A 22,059-nucleotide genomic window follows, 5' to 3' on the forward strand; every position below is an offset into this window, starting at 1 on the left:
TTATCTCAATAGATGCAGAAAAGGCCTTTGACAAAATTCAATAACACTTCATGCTAAAAACTCTCAATAAATTAGGTATTGATAGGACACATCTCAAAATAATAAGAGCTATCTACGACAAACCCACAGCCAATATCATACTGAATGGGCAAAAACTGGAAGCATTCCCTTTGAAAACGGGCACAAGACAGGGATGCCCTCTCTCACCACTCTTATTCAACATAGTGTTGGAAGTTCTGGCCAGGGCAATTAGGCAGGAGAAGGAAATAAAGGGTATTCAATTAGGAAAAGAGGAAGTCAAATTGTCCTTGCTTGCAGATGACGTGATTGTATATCTAGAAAACCCCATTGTCTCAGCCCAAAATCTCCTTAAGCTGATAAGCAACTTCAGCAAAGTCTCAGGATACAAAATCAATGTACAAAAATCACAAGCATTCTTATACACCAATAACAGACAAGCAGAGAGCCAAATCATGAGTAAACTCCCATTCACAATTGCTTCCAAGAGAATAAAATACCGAGGAATCCAACTTACAAGAGATGTGAAGGACCTCTTCAAGGAGAACTACAAACCACTGCTCAGTGAAATAAAAGAGGATACAAACAAATGGAAGAACATTCCATGCTCATGGGTTGGAAGAATCAATATTGTGAAAATGGCCATACTGCCCAAGGTAATTTATAGATTCAATGCCATCCCCATCAAGCTACCAATGACTTTCTTCATAGAATTGGAAAAAACTACTTTAAAGTCCATATGGAACCAAAAAAGAGCCCGCATCGCCAAGTCAATCCTAAGCCAAAAGAACAAAGCAGGAGGCATCACGCTACCTGACTTCAAACTATACTACAAGGCTACAGTAACCAAAACAGCATGGTACTGGTACCAAAACAGAGATATAGATCAATGGAACAGAACAGAGCCCTCAGAAATAACGCCGCATATCTACAACTATCTGATCTTTGACAAACCTGACAAAAACAAGCATTGGGGAAAGGATTCCCTATTTAATAAATGGTGCTGGGAAAACTGGCCAGCCATATGTAGAAAGCTGAAACTGGATCCCTTCCTTACACCTTATACAAAAATTAATTCAAGATGGATTAAAGACTTACATGTTAGACCTAAAACCATAAAAACCCTAGAAGAAAACCTAGGCATTACCATTCAGGACATAGGCATGGGCAAGGACTTCATGTCTAAAACACCAAAAGCAATGGCAACAAAAGCCAAAATTGACAAATGGGATCTAATTAAACTAAAGAGCTTCTGCACAGCAAAAGAAACTACCATCAGAGTGAACAGGCAACCTACAAAATGGGAGAAAATTTTCGCAACCTACTCATCTGACAAAGGGCTAATATCCAGCATCTACAATGAACTCAAACAAATTTGCAAGAAAAAAAACAAACAACCCCATCAAAAAGTGGGCAAAGGACATGAACAGACACTTCTCAAAAGAAGACATTTATGCAGCCAAAAAACACATGAAAAAATGCTCATCATCACTGGCCATCAGAGAAATGCAAATCAAAACCACAATGAGATACCATCTCACACCAGTTAGAATGGCAATCATTAAGAAGTCAGGAAACAAGAGGGCTGGAGAGGATGTGGAGAAATAGGAACACTTTTACACTGTTGGTGGGACTGTAAACTAGTTCAACCATTGTAGAAGTCAGTGTGGCAATTCCTCAGGGATCTAGAACTAGAAATACCATTTGATCCAGCCATCCCATTACTGGGTATATACCCAAAGGACAATAAATCATGCTGCTATAAAGACACATGCACATGTATGTTTATTGCGGCACTATTCACAATAGCAAAGACTTGGAACCAACCCAAATGTCCAACAATGATAGACTGGATTAAGAAAATGTGGCACATATACACCATGGAATACTATGCAGCCATAAAAAATGATGAGTTCACGTCATTTGTAGGGACATGGATGAAACTGGAAATCATCATTCTCAGTAAACTATCGCAAGGACAAAAAACCGAACACTGCATGTTCTCACTCATAGGTGGGAATTGAACAATGAGAACACATAGACACAGGAAGGGGAACATCACACTCTGGGGACTGTTGTGGGGTGGGGGGAAGGGGGAGGGATAGCATTAGGAGATATACCTAATGCTAAATGACGAGTTAATGGGTGTAGCACACCAACATGGCACATGTATACATATGTAACAAACCTGCACATTGTGCACATGTACCCTAAAACTTAAAGTATAATAATAATAAAATAAAAAATATAAATAAATAAATAATAAATAAATAAATAAATAAATTAGAAGGAGCCACTTAAAGTTCAAAATGGGGAAATTAAGCTGCATTCAATAACATATGTTGAATTGTATTTATAAACACATGAGATGGAAAAGGATGAATGAAAAGAGAAAAGAAATAGAGTTAAAATCTCAATATGTCATAGTCTCAAGGACAAAGAATCAACAAAAATGCATGGGTTGTGTAAACCAAAAATAAATTCTAAGCCCCCCACCCCATCCCCCTGCCATCTGAATGGACCCCTCCTCTTGGCCAAGGGCATTCCAAAGTTAAGATGAAAACTAGTTCAGGCCATGATGGGAAGAGGGAGTTGGACATGACCCATTATACCCTCCTCCCTTTTGGAATTCAGGAAAAGCCCAGGTTCATTAACATCAACACAGACCTTAGGTCTGATCAGAAATATTTACAGTCTATTCTCTCTGATGCCTGCTACTTGGAGGCTTCCTCTGCATGATAAAATCTTGGTCTCTACAATCCCTTATTGGAAGCCAGACATTCCTTTCTGTTGATAATAACTCTCAACTGATTGCCAGTCAGAAAAAAGTTAAATCTACCTATGTCCTGGAAGCCTCCAATTCGAGTTTTCCTGCCCTTCCAGATCAAACCAGTGTATCTTGCACGTATTGATTGATGTATTATGTCTCTAAAATGTATCAAAACAAGCCGTGCCCTGACCACCTTGGGCACATGTCCTTATACTTGGCAAAATAAGGGGAGGATCTGAGAGACCTAACCTAGCCTGGGGGGCGGAGAGGGCTGGGGTTCTGTCCTCACAGTTGGAGTCAAGTCTTCTGCAGAAGCGACAGGCTCCCATGAGTCGCTTATCCCCTAATGGGTGGCTTCTCCCCCACTGCAGCTGCACATTGTCCATTATAACTCAGACCTTTATCCTGACGCCAGCACTGCCAGCAACAAGTCAGAAGGCCTCGCTGTCCTGGCTGTTCTCATTGAGGTAAGAGATATTTAAAAGGTTCTTATGTGAAATTTGAAGCAGGGATGAGATTGGGATTCCACCTTTTGTTCCATGCATACCTGTTGATAATCAGCTGTTCCTGTATCGGCTCTGTGTCCTCTCCAGAGCAGGGGGTATCCCCGTGTAGTGCACCTTCTCTCTTGGCCTGGAGGCAGCACTTTCTGTGCCTGGGCAGCAGAAGTGGGGAATGTTCTTTGGTCCATTGGAAAAATGGGCCCCAACATCTAGCCCTGTTGCATAAGGCATGGAATTGTCCAGCTGGGGAGGGCCTGTGGTGGAAAGGGATCATCAGACTCCATCTGCCCCATCAGATGCCTGAACTCTTGATACAACTCCTGCTATCCAAGCTCCATCCTCTAGATCAGTGGTCCCCAAACTTTTGGGCACCAGGGACCAGTTTCATAGAAGACAATTTTCCACAGACCATGGAGCAGGGAGGGAGATGGTTTTTGGATGAAACTGTCCCACCTCAGATCATCAAGCATTAGTTAGATTCCATAAGGAACGCACAGCCTAGATCCCTTGCATGCTCAGTTCACAATAGGGTTTGTGCTCCTATGAGAATGGGAGGCCTCTGCTGATTTGACAGGGGGCGGAGCTCAGGCTGTAATGCTTGCTTGCCCACTGCTCACCTCCTGCTGTGCGGCCCAGTTCCTAACAGGCCACAGACCGGTACCGGTCCACAGCCTGGGGGTTGGGCACCCCTGCTCTATATGGACTCTGGAATGAATTCTTTTTTTATCCCAAGATAGAGGAATGTCTTCTGATTGGCTTGCATGTTTTTTTTTCCTAATGAGGCAGTATGTACCTCATTCCCCAACATGCTCATTTGTCTGACGTGGCTTTTGTGAACTCAGAGCTCCTTAAGTTCTGTGTGACATGGATGTTAGTCACAGCCTTCAGGCTCATATCTGGATCATCAAGAGCACACACTGTACCCCATGCCCCAGGACACTCAAGCCCAACTCCTTAAGCTGAAAACAGGTCATCCTGAGATGCAAGAAGGCAGGACCATTACATTAACTCCCAAGAGCCTAGTGATCCATCATAATTGTCCAGTAAAGTGGATCCTTCAGGCAGTGGTGGCAACATACCCACAGCTTTGCCCTTCTGATAGCAATCGTCAGTCCTGGCTCAGGCTATCCTGTTCTGTCCCAGTTTAACCTGCCCTGTCTCTGTTGCAGATGGGCTCCTTCAATCCGTCCTATGACAAGATCTTCAGTCACCTTCAACATGTAAAGTACAAAGGTGAGGGGTCCTTGCGTGCACATTCACTCTGTGCTGGAGAAGGAGGTAGTCAGCCCTGTGTGACTTTAAGAAAAACAAACACAAGGGGCAGGTGCTGTCTGTGTTCACCAGGTTAAGAGCAGCAGGTTGTTGAACGATGTTGCAACCAGGTCCTGGGGTTAGATGACCCTGAAAGGGGCTAGTTCATGTTTCTAGGCTCAGCCGCTCTGTTTAGCTGCACTTATGCCCTTTGGAGGGAGGCTGACACTATCACCTCTGCAACATGTCTCTCTAGGCCAGGAAGCATTCATCCCGGGATTCAACGTTGAAGAGCTGCTTCCGGAGAGGACCGCCGAATATTACCGCTACCGGGGGTCCCTGACCACACCCCCTTGCAACCCCACTGTGCTCTGGACAGTTTTCCGAAACCCTGTGCAAATTTCCCAGGAGCAGGTAACTGTCGTGCCAGACTCAGCCAGAGTTGACGCAGCACCTCAGTCCCCATCATCCCCCATATCACAATCAATGACTTGATTTCCTCACTTAGTTTCATTGGCAGCTCTTCAAAACCTCTCCAAATATCACAGGTGTCTGAAAGCACTGCAGAAATTTCAGGCTGAGCTTCAAAAGAAGTCAAGCTAGGCAAATGAATAGATGTCTCCTAGTTCTTTTGTAAAAAAAGAGCTCTAAATCTGCATTTGCTAGTATATCTTCAGTGGCTGGGTGGTATTCACTTCCCAGGCAGGAGACAGCCTGGTTCCTTTACAGGGCAGAATAAAGACAGGATCAGATGAAATCATTTAACAAATGGGATTGCAGCATGACTAAGTGAGGGTCCCTGCCCCCAAGAAGCTCAAGATCTAGTGCAAACTGGGGAACAAAATCCTTAGCCATCACCTCTAAAGCTTCTTATTTGATAGGAGATGGGAGAGAAGAGTTGAAGTCTGTGGGATCACCCGCGGGTTAGTGACAAAGCTGAGACCCAAAGTTAGGTCATCTGAGTTCCATGTCACTGCTCGTACCTGTCCTCCACAGCCTAAATTCATGAGAAGAAAAATGGCTCCCCAGGAGACGGGGCTGGGGCCAGCACTGCACCCTGGCTCACAGCCCCACCCCAGCTTCATGAGGCCAGGGCAGCCTCACAGCTGCTCGTTCTCTTTACAATAAGCTTCTGCTCTGAGTCACCTAGTAAATGGCAGCAGGTGGGTGGACAGGAATGAGGACGTGATGAACCAAGAGATGGATGAAACGTGGGGAAGCAGCAACATCCTACCCCAGACACTGTCTTGGAAATGGGTTATATAATCTATGCAGGTGCATGAAAATGCCATGGAACCTGTAATCAGATGACCTGTGAAACTCTTAACTCCCTCCTTTATTCCTTCTGATGTAACCATCAGAACAGGCCCTGCGACCCTCTGGTTGAGAGCTGGGCTGTAATTTAAGTTCATGAGAGGAACGCAGTCTCCCTGGGAGGCTAAGGAGCACTCCATCACCCCAGGTTTCCCTCCACACAGGGCAGATTCCAGGTATAATTGGGAACTAACAGCACTGCCCTTCCCTGGAGTCTCGGGTGCTGGGAAGACAAACCCAGCACTGCCCAGCTCCCTGTCACCCACTGTGGAGGGAAGCAGTTCTCTGGCTTTCCCTCTGTTTTCTAATATCTCCCACCCAGCCCCACAGAAGCTGGTTCCAGAGGCTTCTCCCAGGTGCAAGAAGCGAGAGCTAGCCCTTCCCAGGGGGTCAGGGGAGGAGGTCATTCTGCCTGCAGGCTATTTCTGCTCTTGCCCTCAGCTGCTGGCTTTGGAGACAGCCCTGTACTGCACACACATGGATGACCCTTCCCCCAGAGAAATGATCAACAACTTCCGTCAGGTCCAGAAGTTCGATGAGAGGCTGGTATACACCTCCTTCTCCCAAGGTGAGGAGAGGCAGTGCTGGGGGGAGGGGGTGCGGGAGTGTGGTGCCAAGACACTGGGCTCTTCTGTGAATTCAGCTCTGGCACTGATGCCCTCAAGAAGTTGACTGAGAGCTCCCTGGCTGCCATGGGAACCAGGTGCCTTGTGAGACTAGGTGTGGGGCTCATGGGGGTCCCCCTTCACTGAGTCTTTGCAGAGAAGCAAAAAGCCGGGGCCCCCAGGCACATGGACCAGAGCCCTCTTTAAGCCTGGGAGTCTTGCACAGATGCGGAAGAGAGAATTCCTTGGGGACTTCTCTGTTCCAGACAATGATCCCTTCTCTAAGACACAGGATAGGACCCTTTCCATGAGATCAGACTTCTAACTTCCCTCCCTAAGCTTTCTTGGCATCAAAGGCTGCAGCCAGCCTATCTTAGGCCTGGCCAGGTGATTCACACACCGCCACCAAATGAGCAGGAATGTTCCTATGTTAGATGTAAAACAGTGAGCGTAACCCACATCCATGTCTAATGTAGCAGGGCCCGTTAGGCAAGGAAGCACCCTTGTGCACTGCATTTTTGTCTAACCTCCTTGGAGCTTGCATAAGCATGAGCACATTAGTTCCCAATTGAACAAAGCTTAATAGCTTGGTTTCTTCCTAATGCTACAACAGCTTGGGTCTTCCTTTTACAGCTGCAACCAATAACTCCCCAGGAGGACATTCACCTTTTTCCTTGCTCAGTGCCTGCATCAACACTGCTGGAAACTGGGCGTCAGGGGAAAGGGGTGAGGGAGCACTTTTGGGGCCCACACCCCTCTTCAGACCTCTGAGTTCACTTTCAAGCTCACTTTCTTACTGTAGATTCTCGACTGGTTCCCAGCTTGGGAATCTTCATGGCTGGTCTGTGCAGTTCCATTTCATCCCCAGCATCACGGGTGGACCAAACCGGGCCAGGTGTTCATATTTAAAGATAATCCGTTCTCACCTGCAATCCCAGCACTTTGGGAGGCCAAGGCGAGCGGCTCACCTGAGGTCAGGAGTTCAAGTCCAGCCTGACCAACATAGTGAAACCCCGTCTCTACTAAAAATACAAAAATTAGCCAGGCATGGTGGCACGTGCCTGTAATCCTAGCTACTCGGGAGGCTGAGGCAGGAGAATCGCTTGAACCCAGGAGGCGGAGGTTGCAGTGAGCCAAGATCACACCACTGCACTCTAGCCTGGGCAACAGGGCGAGACTCCGTCTCAAAAAAAAAAAAAGATAACCCATTAACCCACTTGTCAGAATCTGCTCTCCTCGTCTCACCTGGTGCACTTTGTTGGGTTCCTTTCTTATTATATGACGTTATAACTATCACCTCCTAAACTTAGTTGAACATATGGAGACTATTTGAAGGCCCTTTCCAGGAAGCTTTAGAAACTGACCCATCCTTATGGACAGGATTATGTCATTCTCTGTCTTTTCATGAAGAACTGCCCAAGAATTTGTCTTTTGTGTTTTCTCCTCTCCAGGTACCACTAGTTAAGATCATTTCCCTCTTTCCTCAGTTTCTCAGTTGGAAAACAGAATCTGTGAACAATAGCCTTCCTGAAAATTCAAAATCCATGTGATGATAACAGTTTCTTTTCTAGGAAATGAACTGAGTGCATGGAATTATCCCTGTGTATCTGTTACGGATACAACGCTGTCTTTTCTCATTCTTCTAAGTGGAGAATGTAGTATCCAAGGGTTAAATAGAACTACTTCAACTCTTAAAACCAAAAACATAAAAACTCTGCCAGGAGATTAGGAACTTTGCCCACATAGATCAGGTAGAATTTTGCTCACGATCCCAGGACCCCACTGCCGGCTCTGTTCTCTGAGCTCAGCTATGCACACCCATGGAAGGGGTGGCACATATTCTCCTTACAGTCAGGAGGCCTAGGTTCAAGGCCTGGCTTTGTTTCCTCCTGGCTGCATGCTGTGGACAAATCGTGTCCCTTCTTTGGCCTTGGTTTCCTCAGCCACAAAATGCCAGATAATCCCAGCTACTCAGGAGGCTGAGGCAGGAGAATCGCTTGAACCCGGGAGGTGGAGGTTGCAGTGAGCCAAGATCATGCCACTGCACTCCAGCCTGGGTGACAGAGTGAGACTCTGTCTCAAAAAAAAAAAAAAAAGCCAGGTTGGATTAGGTGATCTCACGTCCTTTTGATGCTAATATGTTGTGATGGTTAAGTGGACACTAACAACTGCCAATCCTGACTTTACATTGCAGGGACAGTGTTTGAGGGCAGTTACAGAGGATCAGAAGAAACCGGGCAGGAACTTGACTCTGACATCCAAAAGTAACCCCCGCTTGTAACGATGGACTGTGGTATTGGGGATAATTAGCCATCTTCTTAGACCGGCTTGTGTCTAAGCAGCTGCTTGTAGTGGGGCAGTGTAGGCAGATTTGTAGCCAAGCACTTCAGTAGATTCTCCCAGTCTGGACAGGGGAGCTTGAGGGGCCTCTAAGCAGAAGTCTGGAGACCAGCTCCTGGCTTAGGACATCAAGATCAAAGCCCAAACGCAGCGTTGCCACTGCTCTTCGTGCGTGGCTTGCCCAGAGCTGGTGCTTCCACAAGCCCAGGCTGGGACCAGCTTTCTCCTCTGAGTGAGACTCTGTGGCAGTCCAAGGCAAACCTGTCCATTTGGAGGCTGATTATAGAAGCTTGGCCAGAATTCTCTGCTCCCTCTCGATTCCCCAAGGCACAGGCAGCAAGCGGGGCTGCTACCCAAGGAGCAGTGAGGAGGCAGCCCCAAAGGGGTGAAGGCCCCAACCTCAGCTGCCCAGGGTACTGCATTCACGAGGCTTCTCTCACCCAGCTCGGAGTGGGACTCAGACTGTAACATGTTTCAGGTTTATGGTGTGAGACTTTGTCAGTGTGAACCTTGAGCAGTTTGGACTCAAATTGCAGCCTCATCCACTGAAGGCATGTTTGTAATTAGGGTCTCGCTTACTCAGGGCTTTCTCTGGAAGTTAACAAGAACTATAGAGTCAGAAAATTCTGCCAGGAGAAAAGTGATGTTTAAAAAATCGTCTAGGATGGCCGGGTGTGGTGGCTCATGCTTGTAATCCCAGCACTTTGGGAGGCTGAGGCGGGAGGATCGCATTAGCCCAACAGATTGAGGCTGCAGTGAGCCATGATCACACCACTGCACTCCAGCTTGGGTGACAGAGTGAGACCCTGTCTCTTAAATAATTAAAATTTAAAAATAAAAAAATTTCCCAGGAAAGTACATGGACTTTGGGAAAGGACCTGAAGTTTAGCTAGGATGGGACAATTGGGACTGAATCATTTAACTTAACCCTGCTATTTTCCTCGACTGTGCTTAGAAAAGGGGTACAAGACCTGGTTTCTGTCCTTAAGAGGTTTACAGTCCAGCTACACCTTAGCCTGGGGGCAGAGTTTCTCAACCTTGGCACTATTGACAACTTGGGCAGGATAATTCTTACAGTGGGGGGTGTCCTGTGTGTTGTAGCATTGGCAGCACCATTGGTCTCTACCCAGTACATGCCAGTTGCCCCTCCCCAGTTGTAACAGCCAAAAGTGTTTCCAGACATTGGAGGAGGGGCAAGGTTTCCCCTGATGGAAAACCAGTGCCCTGGGGTTTCTGCGGCCCAGAACTCATTGTTTTCACTCATGTCATAGGAGTCTGGAGTTTTATATCACATGCCCTGGTCTTCATTCTTTTATGGCATGGACATTTCAGTGTGATGATGGTTATCCCTGAAACAGTAAGGCGGAAGTTACTGAGGCAGAACGAATCAACCCAAGAGAGACCTTGTTCCCCATCTTCCTTTAGAATTCAAGTATAAATTCTTTTTATATGATGGGTAAGACCAAGAGACGTGGCATGAGAGAGAACTGTGCATCCTTAGGAGTGTACAAATCCTTTATCGGGGCGCAGATGCCTCTGAAGTAGCAACTTCTTCAGGATCCCCCCTTTATTCTTTCTCCCTCCCTTTTGTATGAGTTTTTCTCTCTTGTTTGTTATGTTTCTTTTTGCCTTTAGTTAAGACGTCCACTCTTTATGGAAAAGTGAAAGTCATGCCAGGCACTTTTTTCCATTCTTAAAAAGTGCCTCTTCCATTGGCCGGGTGTGGCACATGCCTGTAATCCCAGCACTTTGGGAGGCCAAGGCAGATGGATCACCCGAGGTCGGGAGTTCGAGACGAGCCTGGCCAACATGGTGAAACCCCCTCTCTACTTAAAAAAAAAAAAAAAAAAAAAATCAGCCAGGCATGGTGGTATATGCCTGTAGTCCCATCTACTGTGGAGGCTGAGGCAGGAGAATCACCTGAACCTGGAAGGCAGAGGTTGCAGTGAGCCAAGATCGCACCAGTGCACTCCAGCCTAGGCGACAGAGTGATACTCCGTCTCAAAAAAAAAAAAAAAGTGCCTCTTCCAAGTGGCAGATGGAAGATTTGAGCTGAAGGAGAAAGCAAGACTCGTTGTCCTCAAGGTGGGCCCCTGGGAGGGGACACGTCCTGGGGCCAGTTCAGATTTCAAGTCGGGTGCTCTTATCGGGAAAGGGGAAAGACAGCAGAGGCAAGGGGACATCACAGGGGCTCAGGCTTAGGGCTTTGGCCTGGTTCTTGGTTGCTTTGAGTTCACCTCCTCCTAGCCAGTGGCACCAACACTGGGCCCAGATGCTGGGTAATAAAGCAAGAGCCCATCAGACAGAAATGCTAACACCATCTAGCCCTGTGCTCAACACATCAGGGCCACGGAAACTTGAGGGACAAAAGGAAGCCAAGAAGTTTCTATAATCATATCATTAGTGGGCTTGCTCTGAGCAACTGCATGTCACCCACCAGAGCCAGCTAAGGCACACTCAGACGAGGGTGCCAGGCAGCCCACCGCAAGGGCAAATCTATAGTCGTGCAATTAGGATCTGCTTAAGCCTAGACCTGGGCAATTTTATGAAACCTTAAAAGGAGGGAGAAAGAAATCATACATGGCTAAGATGGCTAATTATCTAATTTTTTGAGGCTAGAATGCATGTGTTGTCATTATTGACCTTGTATTTCTTAAAGTTTCTATTTATAAATAAAAGCTCTTAGCTGGAAGAATATCATCGATTCTCCCAAAGGATCCAAATGATTAGCCAGCATCATTTCCACCTTCAATTGCTGGCCTGGGTCAGATGCTGAACAGTCAGGAGCATTGGTCCAAGGTGCTAAGAAGTGAGGTCCTAGTCCGTTTAACACACCACGTGTTTCCTGAGCACAGCCTGAGTTATGCACTATGGGGGACAGAAAACCCCATGGTGGGTGTCATCTTCCTCATAAACACAGCCCGTGGCACAGGGCAGACTATGTTCAGGAAAGACAATGGGAAAAGGGGCCGGGCAGACGGCTGGACCCACCCTTGGTGATGGGGCCCTAGCTGATCCTTCCACATCATCTCCCCACAGCCCCATCCCTGCCCTCTTAGCCCCAGCCCCCAAAAGCAGATGCTTTCAAGTACACACACTTGATGTCTGGGATGCCCCCTCCCTCCTCCATCTGGAAAATTATTTCAAGACCCAACTCTAATCACATCCTCCTGGAAGTCCTCCCCATCCCTCTAAAGGTGACTTAATCTCCCTCAGTGCAGCCAGAACCACTTCTCCATCTCTGTTATGTTACTTGATACACCATAGAGTAATTATTACCACACAGCAAAGACAAAGAGAAAAAGAACAATATGTATATATTATACACATACTACAAGCTCCTTAAGGCCAGGGATGACTGACGTGTTACTCATTTTTATGCCTGGCATGGTGCCTGGCGCTCATTATAAGCTTGTTGAAAGAACGTCCCTAACCCATCTCCAGTTCCCTCCCCTCATCAGTGTCTTCTCTGCAGAATGATTTACACATAAGCCTGGCCAGTTGTCACCTTATAGTTTTATTGTCTTATTTTTCTATGGTCTCCATTTGCTAACAATGTTAAAAATCAACCCATTTGTTTAAGAGAGATTAAAGATCAGAACTTAGCTGTCAGTTTTGAAGGTCTGGGAGGAAGTTGCCTAGAGATGCTGTGGTGCCTTCTGTAGCTCTGGCTTGATAGGGATCAAAGGCCCCCGTCCCGCCACCCATTCTTTCCCCAGGGACAGTGAAGACAGCTTAGAGTGTCAAGCACCCAGTGCCAGCATTGTAACCTGCCCCTGAGGCTCTGGGATTTAGGCCCTGCAGAGCAACGTGCTGTCTGCAGGGCCTGCATTCCTGCAATCTACAGGCAAAGCCCTCAGTCCCATCATGGCTGTATAAAACCAGTTCCCCCATGTAATCTGGTACTATCTTGTTCGCAGATTTCTTTGTGGAAATTCTTGTTTTGGGTTGCATAGCGTTCATAAGGAAAACTCCGCAGTTAAATATGTCCTTTGAAGATGGCTCCGCTCTGCGGTGAGGGCTTCTTCCTTGTCTTAGCAAAGCATCATCTGAAGATAGCACTGGCATTGCAGTTTCTTGACTCTCTGATTTTTTATTAGGTGTAATAATGGGGGTTTTTACCTTCCTAAAACAGATTTTGTGTATTTAAACTATCAAACCCCTGATAAATCTAAACTCTCTGACCTCTTTTACAAGGCTGGAGATGGCTAAGGATTTCACTACGTAACATGCCATCTATGTAAACAGTGCGTACTTTAAAATAATACTTGAAAAGGATTATAGTCCACAGTTAAACAGAATTGTAAATAGAGCTAGAAAATACTAGACTGTTGTTCCAGGAACCTCCAGATGTGAAAGTGAGGTGTTTGTTCCTCGTGCTGGACTTTTCTGTGTTTATGCTTGAGGCTTCAGAAGACCTCAAAAGCCCTTAACCAGCATCCCTCGGTCCAGCAAGATGCCGGTGGAAGACGCAGCTCCTGGGCCCGCCAGAACAGGTAGCAAGGCCCTTGTGGCAAGCAGCTCACCAACCTTCTCTGGGTGTCTGTACCTTCCTGGGCAAGGCGTGTGACCATCGAGTTCTTCTATATCTGTGTGGTTTCCTTGTGTATGTCACACTGCCGTCTCTCTGCTCGCCCTGACTCATGCCCGAGCACTTTGTGAACAGGCAGCTCTCCCACATCTTCATGGTGTGCACCCTCTTACCAGCCAGCCCGAAAGCTCCTTCTGTCGGGCTGTCACTCGATGCCTCTTGTGGGCCACCTCTGTGACCTAGCCTGTCTCCATTTCTACTGTCTGTCCCATTGTTCTTCCGTGGGAATTGCCTGCCTTCTTTCCTATTCAGAAACAAACCATTTCTTTAACCTGAAAGTGAATTTCTCTAGTTCTGCCCCTCCCTGTACCATCTTTGATGCCTGTTCTCTACAGCGTCCTAGAGGCTGGGCTCTCACCCAGGCGAGGCTCTGCTGGGAAACAGGCTTTGGCTTTGCACTCAGGCTGTAGTTCTCTGGTTGCCCTGACAGTTCTCCCTGTGTCCTGAGTCTCGCTGACTTTCTGTCTCCCATCAGATAACAGATGTTTTGGCATCTGCCTCCAATGGGACTCAAGCCCATTTCTGCAAAGAAGCTGAGCCTCCATGATGGTTGGTGCTGTCTCGATTGGCGGGGACAGCGTTCCAACAACACCTTCCTGCCCTGGGCTTCCTGAGGTGGTGGAACTATCAGGCGACACCCTTGCTGGCATTCCTCTTCCTTAACAGCTTATGATGTTGGCTCAGTCAAGCTGCTTCGGTTTTGCTGTATCAAAGTCTTGGCTGAAAAGTATCTGTCCCAGTCTCTGGGGCTTTGTCTTCATGCCTGTTTGGTCTCATTTCATTGTTTCCAAGGAGAGTCCATTTAGGCCTTGACAAGTGGTCATCAAGGAGCAAAGATCCCAGGTCAGAGCACTGGGTTCAACTATGCTGTTGCTTACAGGGCCTCCAACAGGAACCCCGCGTAATAACGGGGGGAAGCCAGACTTTCCCTCCAGAGAAGCCACCACGCAGGGCATGTGCCCTGAGAAAAGCCCCACCCTTGCTGGGGCCTTGCTGTCCATAGACTTTGCTCAGTTCCCCAAGACCAGGCATGAAGGGTACCTCCGTCAGCCACAGACTGGGCTGCTCAGTGGTCTGGGGCCTGTGTGGCTCTCAGAATGTTTGGGGTGACTATGAAAGAGATGACTTTAGAAACCGTCCAGCCTGGATGGCTTAGCCAGGTGGTGAGGCTTCCTAGTAATAGTCTTCAGGTGGCGAGAACTGGTTTGGCACCACAAGCATCTGGAGCCTCAGGAACAAAGAACGAGAGTGTATTTCATCAAAGGGTTGGGAAGAAAAACCACGGCTAGGTTTATTATGTTTGTTTTTTTAAGATTCCAGGGACCATGGTCTCTGGTTACTTTTAAAAAAGAAACAACCAACCCTAATACCAAGTTCCACTGTGCAGAGGCCACAGGCCCTGCAGGAAACAGAGCCTGTGCTGTACAAACACTGGAAGCTCCCTCCAGGTGGAAACTCATGTCCTGAGCACCTCCCCAAGCCACAGGCTGATCCTTGCGTTCAGGTTACACGAAGAGGCCTGGGGCAGGGAGTCTGGCCAGTGGAGCCACTCTCTGCCACTTGGGAGGTCATGAGCTGCTGGTGGTGGCCAGCAGAGCAGGGAGAATAGGCCTCCCTGTCCTTGGGGACAGCTCTTCTCCCTGCCTGCTCTGCTAACCCTCACAGCAGCCCGGTGCCACTTGGAGAAGCCAGACCAGGAACCCCCAGGGCCCAGCCTTGGACCAGGGAGGTTCTGCAGGTTCAATGTGAGATTGCAGAAAAAGACAATAGGAAAAGCACATGGCCAATGGCTCCTGGGGAATCAGCTAGACTTGGGCCATAGGACAGGAGAAGGGGCAGTGAGCAAAACCTAACCCTGCAGCCTCAGATCTGGTTCCCCAGGCTGTTAAGGGCCCCAAGGGAGAGTCCTTGGCCCCCTGCTGGCATCTTACACTTGACCAGGGCTCTCCCAGGGCCTCAGCCACCACTGCGGGCTCTATGGGCACAGGATCTTCTGTGTCAGGCTGGGTGGCCACCATCTGTACAACTGTGGCTCCCAATGTGAGTTAGAACAAATACCCCTTCTTCCTCCAAAACACACACACATGCTAGAAGTTTCCACTGAGATGAGAAAACCACCAGACAGAAGGGTACGTGTAAATCTACACTTTCTTTAGACAAAGGACCTGATTAGGAGAATGGGGAATGGCTGTGGGAACCTTGGAAAAAACAAGACTGGGGGTTTTCAGGGGAGACTTCATGACTGGGATCCTCTGCTCACTCAAGACAATGGATTCTCATGTGATTTTCCCCCCAGGAGGTGCCTTGTAGGCCGACTGTGAGACTTAGGTAGCTGGGCACGGGTTCAGCTACACTGAGGACTTCTCTCTCACCTTATTTATCCCCAACAGTAACTTGCTGGTTGAAGCCGTAATCCCCTGGTTCCATGGAGCAGAGAAGTGGGGCTGATGTGGTGAAGGAGTTTGTCCAGGAGGCACAAAGCAAAAATAGAACCAAACCATGATGACAAGCTGACGGGCTGGGGGAGAAGTCTGGTGATGGATTCCTTGCTTAGGAAGTGAGGCACGTAGCAGGGACGTGGACAGGAGCCTGCCCAAGCAGGCTTTGATCCCTACCTTTCTTCACCTTTCCTCTTTGGCCATATTGTATTAAAAACTGGGCCGGGCACGGTGGCTCACGCTTGTAATCCCAGCACTTTGGGAGGCCGAGGCGGGCGGATCATGAGGTCAGGAGATCGAGACCACGATGAAACCCCGTCTCTACCAAAAATACAAAAAATTAGCCGGGCGTGGTGGCGGGCGCCTGTAGTCCCAGCTACCCGGAGAGGCTGAGGCAGGAGAATGGCGTGAACCCGGGAGGCGGAGCTTGCAGTGAACCGAGATTGCACCACTGCACTCCAGCCTGGGCGACAGAGCAAGACTCCGTCTCAAAAAAAAAACAAAAACAAAAAAAAAACCTGAAATCTTGGCTGGGTGCAGTGGCTCACACCTGTAATCCCCATAGTTTGGGAGGCCGAGGCAGGTGGATCACTTGAGGTCAGGAGTTCGAGACCAGCCTGGCCAACATAGCAAAACCCCATCTCTACTAAAAATACAAAAATTAGCCAAGTGTGGTGGTGCGCGCCTGCAATCCCAGCTGCTCGGGAGGCTGACGCATGAGAATTGCTTGAACCCAGGAGGTGGAGGTTGCAGTGAGCCAAGATTGTGCCACTGCACTCCAGCATGTATGACAGAGTGAGACTCTGTCTCAAAAAAAAAAAAGAAAAAGAAAAGAAAACTCAAGTGAAGTCTTGTCCTAGCCAGGAAACTGCTGTGATAAAGGAGCATCGGGGCCAGGCGCAGGGGCTCACGCCTGTAATCCCAAAACTTTGGGAGGCCAAAGCAGGTGGATAATGAGGTCAGGAGTTCAAGACCAGCCTGGCCAAGATGGTGAAACCCCATCTCTACTAAAAATCCAAAAATTAGCTGGGCATGGTGGAGGGTACTTGTAATCCTAGCTACTCGGGAGACTGAGGCAGAGAATTGCTTGAACCCGGGAGGCGGAGGTTGAAGTGAGCCAAGATCGCACCACTGCACACCAGCCTGGGCGGCAGAGCGAGACTCCATCTCAAAAAAAAAAAAAAAAGGAGCATCGGAAGGAGGGATTGCAGTATGAATTCCCTAGATGGGCAATTTCCTGTACTTCATCAGGCAATCCCTGAGCCAAGGGTGGACACCACTAGAGGTCTGTCTGCCTAAGACCAAACAAAAGGTAGAGCGTCTCTCAACACGCTGCTCAAATCCAGTGTGGTTTGACTCTAGAGTAACCTCGTCTTTTCCTCTCCCCTTTTAAGTGCAAGTCTGTACTGCGGCAGGACTGAGTCTGGGTATGTGGCTGGGCAGCCGGCCGTGCATGCTGCAGCTGGGTGATCACTGTAATTCTTGGTGTGATCGGGGTCTGTGATCCAGCCTGTCCTCTCTGCTTCTCTGTACTATTGCTCTGGCTCCTGGCCCTCTCCTTGCTGTGGGTCTTACCCTCAAGTCGCTCTGTGATTCAAAGATGAACTGCCAATCAAATGTTCCGCTAATGAAAGATCCGATCACTCTACAGCATGTGTGTATTCAAAGAACCTATCTAAGACTTTCTTTTGGTCATGGTGGGAGGCTGTTGCTGAAAACATGCCAGAGCCCAGTGTGGAGGTCAGCTGACAGGCCGCATGACCTTGGCAATGGACTACTGGTCATCTGGGACTGCTTAGGACTGTGCAATGGAAGTTGGGGGCAAAACCGATAGAGACAGCCAATGGGCCTTAAATCCAGCAGGCAAAGACAGAGTAAGTTCTTATTTGTGTAGCCCAGGGCTTATCAAAGTGTGGTTCTTGGACCATGTGCATCAGTATCAGCTGCAAGTATTTGGTAAAATGCAGATTCCTGGGCCCTGCACCAAACAGATTGAATTTGAATCTCTGGGGATTGGGCTAAAAAAAAAAAAACCTACATTTTAAACAAGCTTTTCAGATGACCCTTGTGCAAGTTTGAGAGCCTCTGCTGGAAAACCACTAGAATTTGCAAATGGTCCCCTCAAAATACTCCAGCCAGTCCCACTAAGCCAAAGACCAGAATCTGAGAACAGGGATGGGGAAATTATTCCTTTCTGTGGATGATTATGCAGCTGGGCCGTGATTTCACACCCCGGGGGCCATGGGCTAAGATGGAGGGGAAGGAAGGAGTGTAATGTGTGCCCTCTACCTCTTCACCAGGCATCACCCTCTCACTGGCCCTGGCTGGCGTTCTTGGCATCTGTATTGTGGTGGCGGTGTCCATTTGGCTTTTCAGAAGGAAGAGGTAAGCTGGTTTGGGTCCAAAATGGGAATGGGCAGCTATGTGTCCATGATGATTAGTCTGCCTGGGAAGGCAGCTTTGTGGCATGAAGAGCCTCAGTCACCTGGAAAACCACTTACTCTAGGAGTGCTGCCCCCAAAGCACCCATGGCCTGGCCTCCTTTGCATGAGACACACATGTGACCCTGGTCATTCAAGGGGTTCAAGGGTCACTGTGCTCAGATTTGGAAGCATGTGTGCCTTGCTTGCTGCTATTGCACGGCCTTGGATGAGACTCTTGACTTGGGGCTTGTGCCTAAAGTGAAGCAGCAAGGCTGTCTTCTTATCAAGATCTTTACATATGCTTTTTGGTCTATGAATTCAAAAAGAAAGATGAAGGAAAACCTGATCTCTCACTCACATTAACTCTTCATGCCCTTTGTCCATGTTTTTATTGTCACATTTGGCTTTTCCTAAAACCTAATTTATTTGGGGGGTATGAAAAATAAAAAGGTTTCTGGGAACCCTGTGATGGAATCAGAGGTTTGAAGAGGGGGGTGACAACGAGACCTCTTTCAAAATATAGGTCTACTATTGTTAGGTGTGAAAGAGAACAGTTGGAAAACGAACAAGTTCTGTTTTTGTTAAAGCTTTATGTGGTGGCATTCCCTCCCAAGACCAACAGAACTGGGGAAAGGTCCCAAAGAGAGGAATCCAACTTTTAAAAACGGCATCATTCCATACCTGAGCCAGGCTGCTCTCTGGCTCGCTCGCTCTCCTCTCTAACAAGACTTATGTGTTCTTTTTGTTCTAGTGTCAAAAAAGGTAATGACAAGGGAGTCATTTACAAGCCAGCCACCAAGATGGAGACTGAGGCCCATGCTTGAGGTCCCCGGAGCTCCCGGGAACATCCAGGAAGGACCTTGCTTTGGACCCTACACACTTCGGCTCTCTGGACAGTTGCGACACCTCAAGGTGTTCTCTATAGCTCAATCTGCAAACATGCCAGGCCTCAGGGATCCTCTGCTAGGTGCCTCCTTGTCTTGAGACCATGGCCACCCCAGAGCCATTCGATCCATGGATGGGATGCACTCTCAGACCAAGCAGCAGGAACTCTAAGCTGCTTGCTGTATCTGTGTGAGATTGCGAGGTGGTCTGAATTCTGGGATCACAAACCAAGCCATGCTGGTGGGCCATTAATGGTTGGAAAACGCTTTCATCCAGGGCTTTGCCAGAGCGTGCTTTCAACTGTCCTGGAAATTCTGCTGCTTCTCCAAGCTTTCAGACAAGAATGTGCACCCTCTGCTTAGGTTTTGCCTGGGAAACTCAACTTCTTTCCTCTGGAGACGGGGCATCTCCCTCTGATTTCCTTCTGCTATGACAAAACCTTTAATCTGCACCTTACAACTTGGGGACAAATGGGGACAGGAAGGATCAAGTTGTAGAGAGAAAAAGAAAAGAGATATACATTGTGATATATAGGGACACTTTCACAGTCCTGTCCTTTGGGTCACAGACACTGCACAGACCTTAGGGAATGGCAGGTTCAAGTTCCACTTCTTGGTGGGGATGAGAAGGGAGAGAGAGCTAGAGGGACAGAGAGAATGAGAAGACATAGATGATCTGGGAGAGTCTCACTTTGGAATCAGAATTAGAATCACATTCTGTTTATCAAGCCATAATGTAAGGACAGAACAATACAATATTAAGTCCAAATCCAAACTCCTGTCAGTGGAGCAGTTATGTTTTATACTCCACAGATTTTTACAAATGAGGCTGTTCCTTGAAAATGTGTTGTTGCTGTGTCCTGGACGAGGTGTGAGTTCTGAGATGACCCAATCTACCTTTGAATCTGGAGGAAATAGGCAGAAACAAAATGACTGTAGAACTTCATCTCTTTTGGCCAAATTTCATTTCAGCCACTTCTGCAGGATCCCAACTGCCAACCTGGAATGGGGACTTACCTACTTCTCTCTCTCTCTGAGGATGTCAAATTGTGGTTTAGATCAAATATATTTCAAGCTATAAAAGCAGGAGGTTATCTGTGCAGGGCCTGGCATCATGTATTTAGGGCCAGTAATAATGGAACGCTACTAAGATACTCCATATTCTTCTCCCTGAGTCACACAGTTTCTGACAGGCGCAACTCCTCCATTTTCCTCCCGCAGGTGAGAACCCCGTGGAGATGAGTCAGTGCCATGAATGAGAAGGAACCGACCCCTAGTTGAGAGCACCTTGCAGTTCCCCGAGAACTTTCTGATTCACAATCTCATTTAGACAGCATGAAATGTCCTCTTGAAGCATAGCTTTTAAATATCTTTTTCCTTTTACTCCTCCCTCTGACTCTAAGAATTCTCTCTTCTGGAATCACTTGAACCCAGGAGGCAGAGGTTGCAGTGAGCCAAGGTCACGCCACTGCACTCCAGCCTGGGTGACAGAGCGAGACTCCATCTCAAAAAAAAAAAAAAATCATTCTGTACCATCACAACTTTTCACAATGATGGCAAGCCTTATGTCTTGGGAGCCTGTTTTGCTAGGCAAAGTTACAAGTGACCTAATGGGGGCTCAGATGTGTGTGTGTCTCTCTGTGTTTGTGTGTGTGTGTGCACTCAAGACCTCTAACAGCCTCGAAGCCTGGGGTGGCATCCCGGCCTTGCCATTAACATGCCTCATGCATCATCAGATGACAAGGACAACCCTCATGACGAAGCAACATGAATTAGGGGGCCTCTTGGCCTTGGTCCAAAATTGTCAATCAGAAACTAACATAAACGGCTTCAGAGCAGTGGGACTGTCTGTCAAAAGACTCTGTATATCTTTTGTGGATGAGTTTTGTGAGAGAAGAGAGAGACCATTGTACCTGGCACAAGGGCTGTTCATGAAAAGGGAGACTTACTGGAAGGTGCAAGACAGTGGCATTTCTCCTCTCCTCTTCCTGCTCAGCACAGCCCTGGCTTGCAGCCCCGAGGCTGAGACCAGACAAAGCCCGGGAGGCAGAAAGATGCTCCAAGAACCAGCACTGTCGATGTCTTTGCAAATCCTCACAGGATTCCTGCGGGTCCAGCTTTGGAACTGGGAAACCTTTCTTCAGATCCGCACTCATTCCACTGATGCCAGCTGCCCCTGAAGGGTGCCAGTACCGTGGTGTGTGAGGCTCAGCGGCCGCCCACACGCTCCTAACTCTGCTGCATGGCAGATGCCTAGGTGGAAATAGCAAAAACAAGGCACAGGCTGGGGCCAGGGCCATGGGGGAAGGCCCTGGATTCTCACTCGTGAGATCTTGAATCTCTTTCTTTGTTCTGTTTCTTTAGTATCGTCTGGTAAAATAGTTAAAACAAAAAACTCTGTATCTGTTTCTAGCGTGTGCTGCATTGACTCTATTAATCACATCTCAAGTTCACCCTACATTCCTCTCCTCTTCACTAGCCTCTCTGAAGGTGTCCTGGCCAGCCCTTGAGAAGCACTGGTGTCTGTCTGCAGCACCCCTCAGTTCCTGTGCCTCAGCCCATAGGCCACTGTGATAATGGCCTGTTTAGCACTTCTGTATTTATTGTAAGAATGATTATAATGAAGATACACACTATAACTACAAGAAATTATAAAATGTTTCTCACATCAGGCTGTTTTTTTTTTTTTTTTGGAGGTGAGATTAAAGCATTACTATTTGCAAAGCACTCTGTAGCTCCCTGTTATGGAGATAGGTAACTAATCAGAATAATAATGTCACTCACATCCACTTCTTAGAACCTGGCTCCAAAGGAAAATACGCTGATGGACTCAATCACTTTCCTGAGGATGGAGGCCTATGGCATGTGTGGCTGCAGGTCACGAAGCTGCTTAATGGTGCTGGGAAGCCTACAGGAATCAAA

The 22,059-nt window shown here is 47.8% G+C and overlaps 1 protein-coding gene across 3 annotated transcripts in view; it reads left to right on the forward strand.

Moving 5' to 3' along the window:
• The window catches only part of CA12 (carbonic anhydrase 12), a 58,654-nt gene extending 39,513 nt beyond the window's left edge, over positions 1 to 19,141 (forward strand). For 2 of the 3 annotated variants that reach the window (XM_032175050.2, XM_032175051.2), the window contains 6 exons: positions 3,160 to 3,255; positions 4,461 to 4,524; positions 4,799 to 4,956; positions 6,298 to 6,424; positions 18,131 to 18,215; positions 19,005 to 19,141. In XM_032175050.2, coding sequence (XP_032030941.1) covers positions 3,160 to 3,255; positions 4,461 to 4,524; positions 4,799 to 4,956; positions 6,298 to 6,424; positions 18,131 to 18,215; positions 19,005 to 19,077 — 603 coding nt within the window. In that variant the 3' untranslated portion in view covers positions 19,078 to 19,141. Of the gene's footprint in view, positions 1 to 3,159; positions 3,256 to 4,460; positions 4,525 to 4,798; positions 4,957 to 6,297; positions 6,425 to 17,224; positions 17,258 to 18,130; positions 18,216 to 19,004 lie in introns of all 3 variants that reach the window. The other variant, XM_032175048.2, reaches the window with a different exon arrangement.
• The last annotated feature ends 2,918 nt before the right edge of the window (positions 19,142 to 22,059 follow it).

This window comes from Hylobates moloch, unplaced genomic scaffold, assembly GCF_009828535.3.
Source record: "Hylobates moloch isolate HMO894 unplaced genomic scaffold, HMol_V3 SCAFFOLD_14, whole genome shotgun sequence".
Taxonomy (NCBI): domain Eukaryota; kingdom Metazoa; phylum Chordata; class Mammalia; order Primates; family Hylobatidae; genus Hylobates; species Hylobates moloch.